This window comes from Sprattus sprattus, assembly GCF_963457725.1.
Source record: "Sprattus sprattus genome assembly, chromosome: 4".
NCBI lineage: Eukaryota > Metazoa > Chordata > Actinopteri > Clupeiformes > Clupeidae > Sprattus > Sprattus sprattus.
This window is the reverse complement of record NC_137923.1, coordinates 45,409,688-45,426,054: the sequence shown is the minus strand read 5'-3', so window position 1 is coordinate 45,426,054 and position 16,367 is coordinate 45,409,688. Positions and strand designations below refer to the sequence as shown.

Sequence of the window (16,367 nt, the reverse complement as noted above, 5' to 3'; positions counted from 1 at the left end):
ACTTTTGGACATGACCCTTCCTTCTTTACAGTGCAACATCCCCAAAGCGAGTCGAGAGGGGGAGGAACTGGCCACATAACTGGCCACCTAGTTAGTGAGAACCGTGAATGGAGAGGAGAAGGTGTTGCAGTCAACAAAAGAATAGGATAGTTCACAAAAAACACAACAGAAAAGCTACCGGTGTAACAAAAAATGACACACTCTTTCAGGACAGGCAAATGGACAAGAACACAGAGAAACCCCTTTTGGATATATATATATAATTGAAAAATCACTATAAAGTTCAGACATTTTGTATCCCTAAATACTGCTGTCTTTTTCTCCTGAAGGTGCAGCATTGTGGCCCAGTCTCTTGGTTTCATTGACTGAACAGTATATCTACCCTTCAAAGTCAACCGTCATTAGAGTAGAGGTCAGGGCGGGTAAAAGAGGTGATCCTTGGGGTGTTTTTGGCACCTGTTCTCAGGTCAGAGATGGTGAGAACACTTCAGCGTTAGGGCAGATTCTGTTCCGAGGCGGGTGTCTAGCTGCTGTCTCCACTTAGTTCCAGGTGGGCGGATGCTGCTTAACAGTTTATTCCTCCAATTGGAGTCCAGTGTAAAAGCAGAGATAAGTGGTCAACCAATCACTGTGAGGCACCTCCTCCCCCCCACCCCCACACGTTACAAAACTGAGGAGTGCAGGTTGGGTTCAGTGTGGTGAGGTCACATGGTCTCTGACCAATCAGAGAGAAGGGGTGCTCACATGGCTCACATGACAGACTAAGAAGCCTGCCTGGTTGCAAGTGTACAACCTACGATGGAGAGGGAGGAAAGAAGAAAAAAATAAACAGGAAAATAGGGATTGAAGGAGAAGAGTGCTCGCAGTGCTCTAGTGCCTCTGCTGGTCCAACACGCTCATCCGCCCCAACTACACCCCCTGTCCGCTCTCAGTCCACATCTCCGGGCGTGGCTCCTGGCGTAGGGGGGCGTCACACTCCGGTTCCCATGGGAACAGACACATCTCTGGTTTCTCTGGGCTCCCGTCAGACATCCGAACCCCTTTCAGGCCCATCGGTGTGTGTCTTGAGTGTGTGGTGCATGTCTCGTGTGTTTGATGGGCGTGTGGAATATGTGTGTGCGTGTGAGAGGGTGTGTGTTAGACCTGCACGCCACGGCCGTGCATCTGGATGACCTGGGCTCTTAGAGACTGGATGGCTGAAAGGATCTGCTTCTGGTGGTCCAGCGAGGTGATGCCCAGACTCAACACATCCCTAGACACAGAGAGAGAGAGAGAGAGAGAAGTGCAAAATGTGTTAATTAGGACAAAGCACAGCCTATGTATACACGTAGTAATACATCTCAGTCATTAAAAACCTACAATTCTATACACAACATACAAAAACACAGAACCCCCCCCCCCCCCCAACACACACACACACACACACACACACACAAAGAGGGAAGGAGACTCACTGGACAGTCATGCGGGCCACAGACTCCAGGTAGCAGTATCCCGCGGCGGTGAAGTTGTCCTTGTAGCGGCCCATGTCCACAGCCTCCAGCCACTCGCCCACCGAGCTGAAGGAGGGGAAGGAGGGCAGTGTGCAGCTCCTCTCCGCCAGAGAGATGGACGAGCTCAGGGTCCTGACGGAGACAGACAGGGAGGACAGGGAGGAAAGTCAGGATAAAATCAACCAAAAAGAGAGACCAATAAAAGAGAGAGGACAGGAAAAAATAAACCACAGATTCTAATGGGCTCTGACAAAAATGATACAAATGTTTCAAATACTTTTAATAGGCTGTGGCCAAAAACATTCTTGATGCATTATAAAGCATATCCAAATAACACAACTATGCCTGTGTGTGTGTGTGTGTGTGTGTGTGGGTGGGTATGTGGGTGTGTGTGTGTGTGTGGGTGTGTGTGTGTGTGTGTGTGTGTGTGTGTGTGTGTGTGTCTGTGCGCACATGTTGTTCCCTCACATATGAACACACACCGTCAACCATCAACTGTGGGTCTCAAGCCAGGCAATCAGATACCAATAAGTTCCTTTTTTAAATCACCTGCGTGCAAGTGTGGAGGAGCCGATGGCATCAGGCGTGCGGATGCTCTTGCTGAGGGCGCTGTGGATCTGGCTGAAGCTGGGTCGCTCGCTGCGCTCCTTCTGCCAGCAGTCCAGCATCAGCTGGTGCAGCGGCGTCGGGCAGCTCACCGGAGCCGGCAGCCGGAAGCCGTCCTCAATGGCTTTGATCACCTGATGGGATGGGGGGGAGGACGATAGGAGGGGGATAACGATCATTAGGCAATTCACTGATGAACTCTCCACAAAAAGCTGAGTAAACTTCTTCCAGAAATCTACCTTTTTACTTTCATACTGTTTTATTTCATATGGTATGCTTTTCTGAAGTTCACACATTCATTAAACAAATTAAAGAATACCTCAATTCATACTCTTCAACAGTACAATTATTTGTTTCCTCAAGCGATTCTTCTCAAGGACATAAATAAAACTAGGTAGATAATTTGGTTCTTAGCAATTATACACGCTGTATTACACAACAATAATATTAAACGAACAATCAGGGGATATGAACAGTCGTGAGCAATAACATGAGGACAGCCATATTGTAACTGTATCTGATTTTTAGATGTATTGCTTCATCCTCCATTCATTGGTTCATTCTGGAACTAAAGGCCAAACCGTACTGTGTGGACTATCTCTGGTCAGAAATTCAATTCGCCAGCCGCTATCTGTGTGACAGACCAACCCATTTATCTACAGCATCTTTCACAGCTTGTACACAAGGAACCGAGAGGAATGGTAGGAGTGCTACAATGGCCGCCGCCTCAGAGGAAACCAACATAACAACTTAGAGAGATTCACTCGCTCTGGAGGCTCACAGCATTTATGAGATCATCTGCTTAGCATGTGCTTTCCCTCAAAGGAGATTTAGGGAATTGTGTTTTTTTTATTTATTCCCGTTGGCGACTTGTAGAAATGCTAATCCTAATACGAGGAGATCTCAGACACATTAAAACTACAAAAACAAACAGCTGCATATACTTGCTTTTTGTTTCTTTGTCTCAAATACATACAGAGAGAGAGATAGAGAGAGAGAGAGAGAGAGAGAGAGAGAGAGAGAGACACACACACGCACACACACACACAGACAGAGCGAAAAGCCAAAAACCCAATCAGATATGATCTGATTCCATTAGAGAGATTCAGATAAGGCGGCGATGCCAGGCCGCAGATAGACGGAGCGTGTAAACAAAACAATATTAATGCTTAATGCCACTCTGCCAAGGCATTTAGCAACGCTGACCTTTGACAGGCGTGCTTTAAATGATAATCAACGATTTACTTTGTAGTACCTGTTTCATTGAAATCAAAGGCCAGAATTAAACCAATTAAAGCACAATTTTACCCTGAATGTAGATGGCGGAAGAGTTGCAGATAAATATTGTGTCACTAACTGGGATGGGGGGGAAAGGATGTTGCAACCATATGCTGCTCATCTCCCCTCCATTAATCTACTTTTAGACACTTTTATGGAACACTTAAGGGACAAGACTGCAACGATCTGTTTCTGATCGCCTTTTCAAAAATATACATTTCAGGGGATTACACTTTTTTTCCTCTCCCTCTGAAACTATTATGGCGTATTAGTTTGTTTGGCTTTTTACTTCAAACACAGAGAGAGAGAGAGAGAGAGAGAGTGTGTGTGCGTGTGTGTGTGTGTGTGGAGGGGGGGTTCAAAAACGCTATAAATAAATCCCTTCTCTGGACTTTGGGGAATAATCCCATTTATGGGACAATCTCCTCCACAAGCACACAAACAGCGATGGCCACGTTTGCAGTAAATATGGCAAGCATCCTTGGGTCTGGCTGGGCCAACCCGCTCAGACAAGGGGCGACACAAAAGAGGCCGGGGTGCGCACGGAACCACGGCACTAATTGGTCACAGAGGCTAAGAGACAATCTTCAAAGCTGGCTCACTCTGTGTCTATAAAGTGTCTCAAAAAAAGGGGGAAAAAAGAAAACGTCTGACTCAACTCAGCTTCAAAAATACAGGAACAGAGAGAGAGAGAGAAAAAAAAGATAGAAGATGGACAGAGATGAAGAGAAAAGGGCATGGGAGCGGGAGTACAAGAGAGACGAGAGTGGCAGAGAGTGCTAAAGGGACAGACAGAGACAGACAGGACAGATAGAGAGAGAGAGAGGGATAGAGAGAGAGACAGACATAAAGAAACAGAAAGATAGCAATAAAGCTCTGCACTCTCTCCAAAGGACAAGACATCACACACACACACACACACACACACACACACGCAAAGTTTATGCAACATTTGTCTTCATCTACCAATAAATCTCCTCGTTAAATCTTAAGAAATGCTTTAGGGATAAAAATACATTTTTGGCCTTCAAAAGCTCATTTGGAATTTGAAGTTAAACATGAATTTGAGAAATAGAGAGAGACAGAGAGAGAGAGAGAGAGAGAGAGAGAGAGAGAGGAGAGAGAGAGAGAGAGAGAGAGCGAGTGAGACAGACAGACACAGAGAGAGAGGGAGTGCGAGACAGATGCTTTGGCAATACTGTAGAACGTTATGGTCATGCAAATAAAGCTTCTTTTGAATTTTAATTCAGACAGACAGACAGACAGACGGAGAGAGAGCGAGAGAGAGAGAGAGAGAGAGAGAGAGAGAGAGAGAGAGAGAGAGAGAGAGGAGAGAGAGTGAGAGTGAGAGTGAGAGTGAGAGAAGGACAGACACTCACATCCTCATTGCCCATGTCCCAGTAGGGTCGCTCCCCGAAGGACATGACCTCCCACATGACTATGCCGAAGCTCCAGACATCAGAGGCAGAGCTGTAGCGGTGGTACTGGATGGCCTCTGGAGCACTCCACAGCACCACACTCTTACCACCATGCTGAAACGGAGGGAGAGAGAGGAAGAAAGGATTAATGAAAGAAAGAATGGATGAAAGAAAAAGATAGTAGTGATCAATAGAAAAGAAGGCAGGGAGAGAGAGAGGTAAGATGGATAGGGTACAGAACAGAGATAAGGGAGCGGAAGTTGGAGAAAGAGAAGAGGGTGAGAGACAGAGAGAGAGAAAGAGAGAGAGGGAGATGGGGAAGATGAGTGCAAAATAATAGGCAAAGAGAGAGACAGTCAGAGAGAGCCTTTTAATGCAATTTTGCCATTTGGGTCAATATTACATTACACAAAACTCCATTGAGCCGTCTCACACAATCACCTGAGAAAAAAAGAGTAAGAGCGAGAACCAGGGAGGCCAAAGGAGACGGAGGAGGAGGTGACACAAAAGTAAATGTGTCAGAGAGAGAAAATGAAGGAGTGGTTAATGTCACACAGACACACACAGACACAGACACAGACACAGACACAGACACACACAGACACAGACACAGACACAGACACAGACACAGACACAGACACACACACACACACACACACACACACACACACACACACACACACACACACACACATAGGAATCTTACATGGGTTTCACACCGTCAAGCTGTGCCTGCTAGCATAACATTAAGACAGTATGGTGTGAGATTGCATTTCACACTGCCCTCTTCACTGCTAGGTCTGAAGTGTGTGTGTGTGTGTGTGTGTGTGTGTGTATGTGTGTGTGTGTGTGTGAGTGCAGTGTGTGTATGTGTGTGTGTGTGTGTGTGTGTGTGTGTGTGTGTGTGTGTGAGTGCAGTGTGTGTATGTGTGTGTGTGTGTGTGTGGGTGTGTGTGTGTGTGTGTGTGTGTCTGTGTGTGTGTGTGTGTGTGTGTGTCTGTGTGCGTGTGAGGTGGTTGCCAGGTCTGAGTTGTGGGTGTGCAGTGGGTGGTAGGTTAAAAGGTGTTTATTAGGAAGGGAAAAAAAGGCATTTGTTTTTTTTATCACTGTTAAACCATCTTATTGTTTTGATGTTCTTACACAGGTGAGAACTTCTATCAAGTGTACTGCATCTGGTGTCTCAACATAAACTGACTCATTAAATGTTGTAAACAGTAACCAGTTCTGAACCAGTTGAGAGAGGAACAGCATTGCATATTTGCTCAACTAAAACGAAAAGTAATTAGTAGAGGAAGGAAGTTTCAGAATATCGTTACATATCCTGTGCTTCTGCTCAGACTGCAAATCATAAGAATTCACATCTTTGCTTTTATGTTCTTCTCCTGTCAAGATAACTGGGCTGAGAAGGACCTGGAAACAACACAAAGACGGCTTGCCTTTTGTGAGACGAGAGAAGCACCTCACAGATGTGAAACCCACACTCAGAGACACACAGCACACACTCACACTCAAACTGAGTGACAGATGGAAAGGCATTCAGATGATGAAACAGAAAAACCCTGCCTGGCTCTCGCTTCTGTTGACAAAATGGAATAAGGGGTGGAGTGGCATGCGGAATTCATGGTGCAATAGCTGTCCAGACTAAAGACTTATTCTCCTATTGTTCAAAATGAGGGAAAAACTTTTATCTCCATTTGTATGCTCTTTTATAGCTCCACTTCAAATGTATTATGCAAGTGTTGCACATAGTATTTTATGTTGAAATATTATACTACATATATATTGTTGAAGCTGTTTCGGGTGGGATGGGAACGCTACTCACAAGCGTAGTGTACACTGCTTCGATCTTTTCGTCCTGCAGCGGCCGGAAGCCGGACACCTTGCAGACCAGGCTGCTGTTGACCAGCACCTTGTGAGCGGCGAGCCGGCGGTGGATGAAACCCATCTCTGTCAGGTACTTCATGCCCGAGGCAACCCCGCCAAGCAGGTCCACCAGCTGCAGCATACTCAGCTGACCCTCATGTTTCTGAGAGAGGGAAGGAGGGAGAGAGAGGGGGAGAGAGAATGGGATGGAGAGAGAGAGAGAGAGAGACAGCAGGGGACAGAGTGGGAGGACGCGACAGAGAGAAAGAATGGGAAAACAGAAGAGAGATTAATGACACAGAACATTTGTATCACATGTTTGTTAATCAGTCTGGCACTGTTCTGTCTGTAGAATCTGTCAAAGAGGAAGAGCGAGAGAAACAAAGACAGAGAGGTGGTCAGAGAGAGCAAGAGGCAAAGAAAAACAGCAGAGAAAGACACAAATGAAAATGGGCAGAGGCAGGAAAACTCTTTTAAGGAAGGCAATGCGAGTAGTGAGAAATACCAAGAATACTTGTGATAGCACTCTAAACAAGAAGAAACATGCCAAGACTAAATGACAGGGTTTACAGAAAACTGCAGAACAGAGACAGACTTGTAAATTGAAATTGAAGAGAGAGAGAGAGAGAGAGAGAGAGAAAGAAGAGCAAGGAGGGTCAGGGATGATGGCCATCACAGAGGTAACTGCACCAAAGCTCTATAGTAAATACTAGTGCTGCCAAAATTAACATGTTCATTTTTGCAATTAATTCAAAATATTTAACATGTAAAAAAAACGCAATTAACACAGCTGCCTAGGTTTGTTATTATTTCTGTTAGTGATTACGTAATGGTTCAAATATCTGGGGGCGTCCAACATACCCCTGACACGAAACTTCGTTGCATGCCACAAGCTTGCAAGTGTACCGAGCGCTTCAATGACAACTAACCCAACGGGCTGCACACCACCTTCTAATTACTGACCGGCTGACCTAGTTGCTACTTTCCTCCAAAGTATCTCCCTCCCCAAATGTCTGTCTTTTTTGTATGCTTCTCTGAATCATCTCAATCCCCGTTTTCCAAATAAAAGTCCCTTCACACTTTACGTGCTACATATGCTTTTTAAGCTGACAGTCAATTTTTGCTTTGAGGGTTTAATTGGAAATTTGATTGGAAAGGAGAGAAACTGGGCTCAACATTTAAAATATTATATTAGACAGTAGAATTGGAATTAAACATACATCATTTGAGTTGATTTTACATTCATTTTGTGATTTTTTTTTGTTTAAATATCCATTACAAGAACATTTCTGCAAAAAAAAAAGAAATGCAATTTTTTTTATTTTGAATTAGTTAATTTGATTAATCGATTGGCGCCATTAGTAAATACTTAATGAAAGTCTTTTCCGTTCACAGCAACAGCAGCGGTGGCACGACCACTACAATCTGATTCTCCTCTCACAAAGAATGAATACGGAATTTATTCGAAAGTCAGTTCTACTGTGCATCTGCTAACACAGTTAGGCAAACACACACATCTGTTGACACAGCTGGGCACACATACTCACACACACACATACACACATGCACACACATCTTTCGCACAAACCCACATTCAAATGCACAGACATGAGCACTTACCCGAAGGAAGGAGTCCAGAGCCCCATTGCACATGCTCTCCACAACGATCATCATGGTGTTCCCTGCAAACACACACACAGAGACACACACACACATTAGAAGGAGTGGGGAGTCTGGTCGTCAAGCTGTAGTGAGTAATAACGATGGCATAGAGGACATTGCTGCACTTTGGCATCCTTCAGCCAGCCAGGTGTGAACTGAATGCCCTGCTCAGAACACACACACTCACACTCTCATTTACCTTATAACCACACAGTCTTGTGTGTGTGTGTGTGTGTGCGTGTGAATGCATGTGTGTGTGTGTGTGTAAGAGAGGAGTGACAGACAGAGAAAGAGAGAAAGAGATAAAAAGAGGGAGAGGCTGAATGTGTGTGTGTGGAGAGAGAATGAGAGGGAGTGAGGGAGAGCTACAGCAAAGACAGAGGGTCAGCAAGCATAAGGCAGCACCATTTTATAATTTCACCACCATCTTTTGGCAATACATATCAGACCATTTCGGTACATTCAGTCAATAAAGATAAGGACTGCATTATAGATTAAACCTACACAGTGTGTGTGTCCGTGTGTGGGTGTGTGGGTGTGTGTGTGTGTGTGTGTGTGTGTGTGTGTGTGCGAATGTGCGTGTATGTGTGTGAACATATGCCCAAGAGTGTTTGTGTTAGTGGCTGAGAAGGAGGGGGAACGCTCCATTAGAGAGGTAAGCAGCAATGAATTCCCTGGTGCCGTCTTCTGTGGAGCAAAAGAGTGTGTGTATATGTGTGTGTGTGTGTGAGCAGGGGAGAGAAGGAGCGAGGGAGGAAGAAAACAGGAGGGTGGGAGAGAAACCCAGAGAGAGAGAGAGAGTAGAAAGGGGGGGGGGGAGACATGCACAAGATGGACAAAGCAGATACAGAGGGCTTAATCAGAGGCTAAGACAGGGCCTGGCAATGGAGGAGGACAGAAGAGAACATTCGGGATGGAGAGAGAGAGAGAGAGAGAGGGATTGTATCTCTCATCTCTGGCCATAAGTATCAGGAGAGTGTGTGTGTGTGTGTGTGTGTGTGTGTGTGTGTGTGTGTGTGTGTGTGTGTGTGTGTGTGTGTGTGTGTGTGTGTGTGTGTGTGAGAGTGTGTCTGATGGGCTTATGGCAGCAGGGGCTGTCTGACCACTGTCCCCCTCATCGCTCTCCCAGCAGGGAGGCAGTGAGCGGAGCGTATCAGACACCACTGAGCCATCCCCAGCCATCTCATCACAAGCTCTCCTGCTGGGCATTTAGAGGACTCATCAGAAGACTGATGGACTCCGGCCTGAAGGGGGAGATGGGGGCTACAAAAGGCCAGAGGGTAAGAGATGGAGAGATGGAGAGATGGGGTGAGTGAGCGATGAGCGATATGGATGGAGAGAATAACAGAGAGAGATATGGAGGGATGGGGGAGAGTATTGGGAGATAGAGAGGGAGTGAGAGACAGGGAGAGATGTGGGGAAATAAGCCTGAAAGAAATGGAACCCCCAAAAAACGTGAGAAAGAGAAGTGATCATCCCTCCGGTGATCTGGATGGAAGGAGTGCCAGCGATGACGGACAGGGCACTGATTGCCCTCACACCTACCGCCGGTGCCCTGCTCTATAATGACTTTGACCCCTGACTTGGGAGACTAGACTATCTGCAGTGCACTTGACCATGGCATGCAGACAACCCACCTCTGAAACGGATTTCCAAGGGCAGGGAAGCTGAGGTCCCCATAAAAATGACTATTTGGAAAAGAGTCTCCTGGCAAGCTGGCTAGACTGACATATGACAGACAGCTTCATGCACTCAGTGCCATAGGTCCCATATAGCCCTGCATGATTGAGTCCTCCAGTCTCTTCATTGAGGTCATTCCCAACTCTCACGACTCCAAAGAACACATTTTCCAGCCCCATATCTCCTGTTCTCACTGTGTCTTGTATAAGGCACGTCCTTGTCCAGATTTAGCAGCACGGCATATGAAAAAGGAAATGGGTAATAACACCCACCAATCTATACACCTGCAAGATGGCATGATGTGGCCATGGTAACTGTTTAAAGCTGATGAGCGAAAGAGTGCACATCTCCTCCAAGGTGCTCAAAGCTCCCATTGTATGCTCCACAGGGTTTCCTCTATTAATGGCTGTGGCAGGAAGTCAACCCTACATAACATTCTTTACCCATGGCATTGCTGAGTAGCGTGAGTTATTGGCGTGTTAACTCATTACAATTCATTCGTTTATTCCATTATTAGCGCTGGTCTCAGTTCAGTAGCAGCCCCCAATCACTAGCAAAGCATGTTGTGTCCTTGTGTTGTACTCATGTTATGTACAAAATATCATAGACATAACTTGAACAGTTCCTCCATAAACTTTCAAAATACTTCACTAACAACATGTCAGTGTTCTTGAAGCCTGGCCTCTAATTACCTTGTTCAGTATCACTTTGTGATTTCTTTCTACACTGACTTTTGTCCTCTTCCTGTTTGGAGACAGTGTTTTCATCTGACAGCTGGTATCGGTACACACACCCATCATACTGGTAGTCATCTGCCACACTGACGAGTCCCAGTAGGCTCATTTAGATGCAGAGAACAAGTCATACTCCATTTTTAGCCACATCTGAATATTCACTCTCTCCTGGCTCCGTGTATAAACCAAAACCCATCGCTACCTGTCAACATTCACCGATGAAGGCCTCAGATGCTCAATTAATATTCCTGCGTAAAAATAAAATAAAATAAATAATAATAATAAAAAAAACACTGATCCACAAGAGCTGTCCGCAATAGCACACCATCACAGGGCTTTTTTTTTTTTTTATCAAACGAGCAAATCAGGAACGTCCATGACTATTACACCAACTGCCTGGAGTCCATAGTCTCATCAAAATTCAGATTATTCGCCTCTCACAGAGAACAGAGACAGAGAGAGAGAGAGACAGAGAGAGACCAAGAGACACAGAGACACAGAGACACAGAGACAGAGGACAGGTGAGAAAGGAAAATGAGGAAAGATACAGATCAACAGTCAGAGAGGGGTGAACATAGGGAAAGGCAAAATTAGTATATGAATAAAATAAAGCATAGAAATAGTGTTAGAGGAGCTGATTAAGTAAGGGAAGAGACGAGAGAATGCCAGAAGACTGAGCACAGAGAATATAAGGAGAAAAAAAAGAGAAAGATTAAAAAAGCAGATCAGTCTGAAGATAGGACAAGCTAGAGAAGCGCTAGCGCTACAGAGACTGATGAAGAGAAAGAAGAGAAAAGTGACTGAGACGATGGAGTACAGAAATGTATGGACAGCAATAGAGAACGAGAAAGAAAGAAAGATCTTGAAAGCAAGGGAGTGAGGAGAGCAATGTTTGGCTGTCTGACCTCTGGTGATGACCCCCTCCAGACGGACGATGTTGGAGTGGTCGAACTGGCCCAGGATGGCGGCCTCAGACAGAAAGGAGCGCCTCTGTTTCTCCGAGCAGCCGGCGCGCAACGTCTTGATGGCCACCGGCAGCTCTCGCTTGCTGGGCAGCTTCAGGCAGCCACAACACACCTCCCCAAAGTCACCTGCAGGGGGCAGCACAGAAGATCAGCTACTACATACGCACACACACATCACAACATTAGCTACTACATACGCACACACACATCAACTACGTCATAAGCTACACACTCGCATACATCTGTGGGGTGGGTGTGTTGATTGTCAGATGTATCACTGACATATGCAACTCTTATTTTCAACGTACGCATCATTTCAGCTAAACTGACAAATACACACCATACCAGTGGGACTAGCATGTGTCATGTCTGCAACACATATGACAACCAGACATCCACGTGCACGCACGCACGCACGCACAGGCACACGCACACGCACACGCACACGCACACACACACACACACAAAAACAACAAATCTACAGGGGGATATGTGTGTCAGGCATTTTAATGTCATCAACAAATAGGACTCGGTCACTATAACTACACACATATGTCATTCCAGGCTCTCATTTATGATGGCAGCTACATATTACGCTATTCCAGAGGTACACACCTAATGACAGCTGCACGCCCACGCAACATTAGTCTGTGTTAGCCACACTGCCTTGCCATCAGCAATGACAAACACACACACACACACACACACACACACACACACACACACACATCTCAACAGCTAGACAGAGAAGGAAACCAACCCTGAAACATACCAGTATGAATTATCCTCTCGATCTTGATGCTGGAGTTGTCAAGCTCCTTAGCGAAGGCGTGCACAGCCTGAACCAGGTCCTCACAGGTATCAGGGTCGATGTACGTGCGTCTGGTGGGGATCTTGACTGAGGGCACACACAAAACAAAGTATTATTACCAGTTATTTACCAGTATTATTTCCATAGCTATTATTACTGCTATTAGTGCTGCTATTAGTTGTACTGTTAAGAGTCCATTATTAAACCAGATCTGGTATATTCTCACAAGGCACTCGCTCTGCCTATAGGAAATGAAAACTTCTCGATTCATAACACATCCACCTCTTAATCCACACCTGATCCTGTAACCTTTGCCCCTTTGAACTCTAAACCCTGGGCGTTGGCGGGGCGAAGCCTGTCTTTCTCCTGTCACGGGAGCAAGGGCTGGATTCCATCTCAGATGTGATTACAGCTCTGAGATCGACCCGTCAGTCCAGGGCTCAACTCTGTCTCATAACGGCTTATTGATCCCAACGCATGGACACACACACAGTTAGGCTAGGGTCTAATTACAGTGCAAATTAAAGAGTCTCCATTCTATCCAGTGGCGTTTGGAGGATCGAAGGTCTTTTCCAGAGGAGCAGGTTTCTGAATGTGCTGTTTTTTTTTTCTTTCTCTGAGCCGTGCTGAATTACACAGCAGCCGTTGCCATTACTTTTAGCTAAGTCCAAGCACGGTTCAATCCATCCCTACTCCCTTTTCTCCCGGCTGATCTTTATCTGATTAAGTCTGAGTCTTCAAAAGGCAATATGGTGCGTGAGGAATGGGGCACACACACGCAGACACACACACACACACACACACACACACACACACCATACCGATGACTACTGTTCAGAAAATACTGAAACACAAACATGCAAAACTGGGCATACAGCAGAAATCACAAACTCATCGTAATAAAAACGACAAACACTCAGCAGGAGGCTGGATACACCACACACAGAATCAGAGTGAAACACACACATCGGGCATGAGGCTGGATACACTACACGCGCACACACACACACACACACACACACACACACACAGAATCAGAGTGAAACACACACATCGGGCATGAGGCTGGATACACTACACGCGCACACACACACACACACACACACACACACACACACACACACACACACATTGGGCATGTAACCACATGCATGCACTTAGATATAAATGAACACATTCCTGTGAGACACATAACTGTCAGACTCAAACACTGGTATGAGGAGATTAGTACATGCATACATCTATGTGGGATATACACACAAATGCATTCATACAACCATATCTACTGAGGCAAATGAACATGCACACGCACAAGCACACACACATAAGCACACACACACACAAAAACACAGACTCTCACTCAGAGACTCGAGAGCTCCCGGTCTCAGTGATCTCATAATGACCACCCAGCACTGATCCGCGGGTGAAAGTGTGTTTCTAGGTCACCCAAAAATGCGTTTACAAAATCCGCGGGCAGGGGCTCTTCCTGGGAAGGACCACGCTGCCGTTGTGTAACAGATGGGGGGATCTGACACACACAGGCATGAACACACACACACACACACACACACACACACACACACACGAACACACACACACGGGCATGAACACACACACACACACACACAGACACGCATGAACACACACACACGGGCATGAACACACACACACACACACACACACACACACACACACACACACACACACACACACAGAGGCTCCAGCAGCCCTAAGAGAAATGCATGACAGTCTGTGTGCATGCAAGGTTCTTAATCTATTAGAGTATGGCATAGCATGTTTGCACAGTTTGTTTGTGTGTTTGCACATATCAAAGTGTGTGTATTTGTTTTAAGTGGTGCATATTTATGTTTAAACATGGTGTGAGAGATTTGTTATGTGTGTATTGTGCGCGCATTTGTGTGTGTGTGTGTGTGTGTGAGTGTGTGCGTGATTGTGTGTGCGTATGTATGTGTACATGCATGCATGACCAGTGTTTTAGGGTCATTCAGCAAGTGCAATGTGTGCAAACACTGAAAGCCATCCACTTACATGTGTGTACAGATAATATAATGAATTCTGGGCGGATACTATTATCAGCAGGAAGAAGAATAAAGAATGTCTAGAAGGTGTCTAATACGCCCAAACTGTATATTTTTCAGTGAGAGATAATTAGTCTGGGTTTATGTATGTGTGCATCTGTGTATGCATGTGTGTATGCGTGTATTAGTGTGTATGCGTGTTAGTGTGAATAGTGTGTGTGTGTGTATGTCATGTCTCATTGTTACTGATGCCTTAATTCCCCCAGTATGGTTGCCCGCTTCTCCAGCTCATTAGTCAAAAAGCACACACAATTCTGTCCCGGGGGCCTGCTCAGCCGACAGATTAAAAATAATAGCACACGCAAACAGACGCACATACACATGGGAACACTGACACGCAAACGACAATCTGTCCCGGGAAACAAAAAGATAAAGGATGTGAGCAAAGAAAGTAGAATAGAATAAGTGATTACAGAACTTTCTAGAGAGAGTGGGAAGGTGGGAATAAAGAAAGTGAGAGACAGACTGAGTGGCCAAAAGGAAACTATTCAGAGTTGGCATCATCATTGCCCAATGGGTTTCCATCTCATCCCCCAGCCTAACCGGTTGTGTGATGAAGCTGAGTTACCCTGTCTCATTCTCCCACCTCCACTCTCATCCTCTCTCCCGCTTGTCCTCTGCCTATATACATCTACCGTCTATGCCCTCTGCCTATATCCATCTACTGTCCATGTCCTCTATGTCCTCTGCCTATATATACAGCCGCGGAAAAAATTAAGAGACCACTTCAAAATGATCAGTTTCTCTGGTTTTACTATTGATTGGTATGAGTTAAAGTAAAGTTAACATTTTAGTTTTATTCTATAAATTACTGACAACATTTCTACCAAATTTCAAATAAAAATATTGTCATTTAGAGCATTTATTTGCAGAAAAATGACAATTGGTCAAAATAGCAAAATAAATGGAATGTTTTCAGATCTCGAATAATGCAAAGAAAACAAGTTCATATAGATTCTTGAACTACACAATACTAATGCTTTAACTTAGGAAGAGATCAGAAATCAATATCTGGAAAAACCTTTTTTGTTATTTTGACCAATTGTCATTTTTCTGCAAAAAATGCTCTAAATGACAGTATTTTTATTTGAAATTCAGTAGAAATGTTGTCAGTAGTTTATAGAATGAAACAAAAGTGTTAATTTTACTCAAACACATACCAATAAATAGTAAAAAAATAAATAAATAAAAGTGGTCTCTTAATTTTTTACGCGGCTGTATATATACTGTCCATGTCCTCTGCCTATAGACATACAATGTCCATGTCATCTGCCTATAGACATATACTGTCCATGACCTCTGCCTAGACATACACTGTCCATGTCCTTTGCCAATAGACATCTACTGTCCATGTTCTCTGCCTATAGACATACACTGTCCATGCTCTCTGCCTATAGACATGTCCTGTTTTCCTCCCATCTGTCTCACCCTGTTCACAGTCTTTTATCAGTCTCGTACTAACTTCTTTCTTCCTCCTTTACCTCTTTTTGTGTCTCGCAACTTTGTCTTCTGCCAAACTACCGTAACACTACCATCCTCAATCATCTCTCTCGCTCACCTTTATTCTTTCTCTCTCTCGCTGTCTCACATTAATTCTTTCTCTCTTTCGCCCCTCCTCTTTAGATCTCCATCACTCTCCATCGAAGTGGCACTCACACACTCATACACTGTGCTAATGGACTGGGGGAGTTGCTAGAGCACGCATGTGGAATTAAGTGGGAATGCCACACATCCCAGCAGTAATCTCTCGGATGGAGT

General features: G+C 45.0%; 1 protein-coding gene across 1 annotated transcript in view; it reads right to left on the bottom strand.

The window, feature by feature from the left end:
- Positions 1-1,137: 1,137 nt before the first annotated feature.
- epha10 (EPH receptor A10) overlaps positions 1,138-16,367 on the bottom strand; it is a gene marked incomplete at both ends in the record, with an annotated part of 81,213 nt that continues 65,983 nt past the window's right edge. Inside the window, 8 exon segments of the mRNA XM_080836338.1 lie at positions 1,138-1,252; positions 1,455-1,625; positions 2,043-2,233; positions 4,757-4,909; positions 6,618-6,821; positions 8,279-8,340; positions 11,640-11,825; positions 12,472-12,597. Coding sequence (XP_080692464.1) covers positions 1,138-1,252; positions 1,455-1,625; positions 2,043-2,233; positions 4,757-4,909; positions 6,618-6,821; positions 8,279-8,340; positions 11,640-11,825; positions 12,472-12,597 — 1,208 coding nt within the window.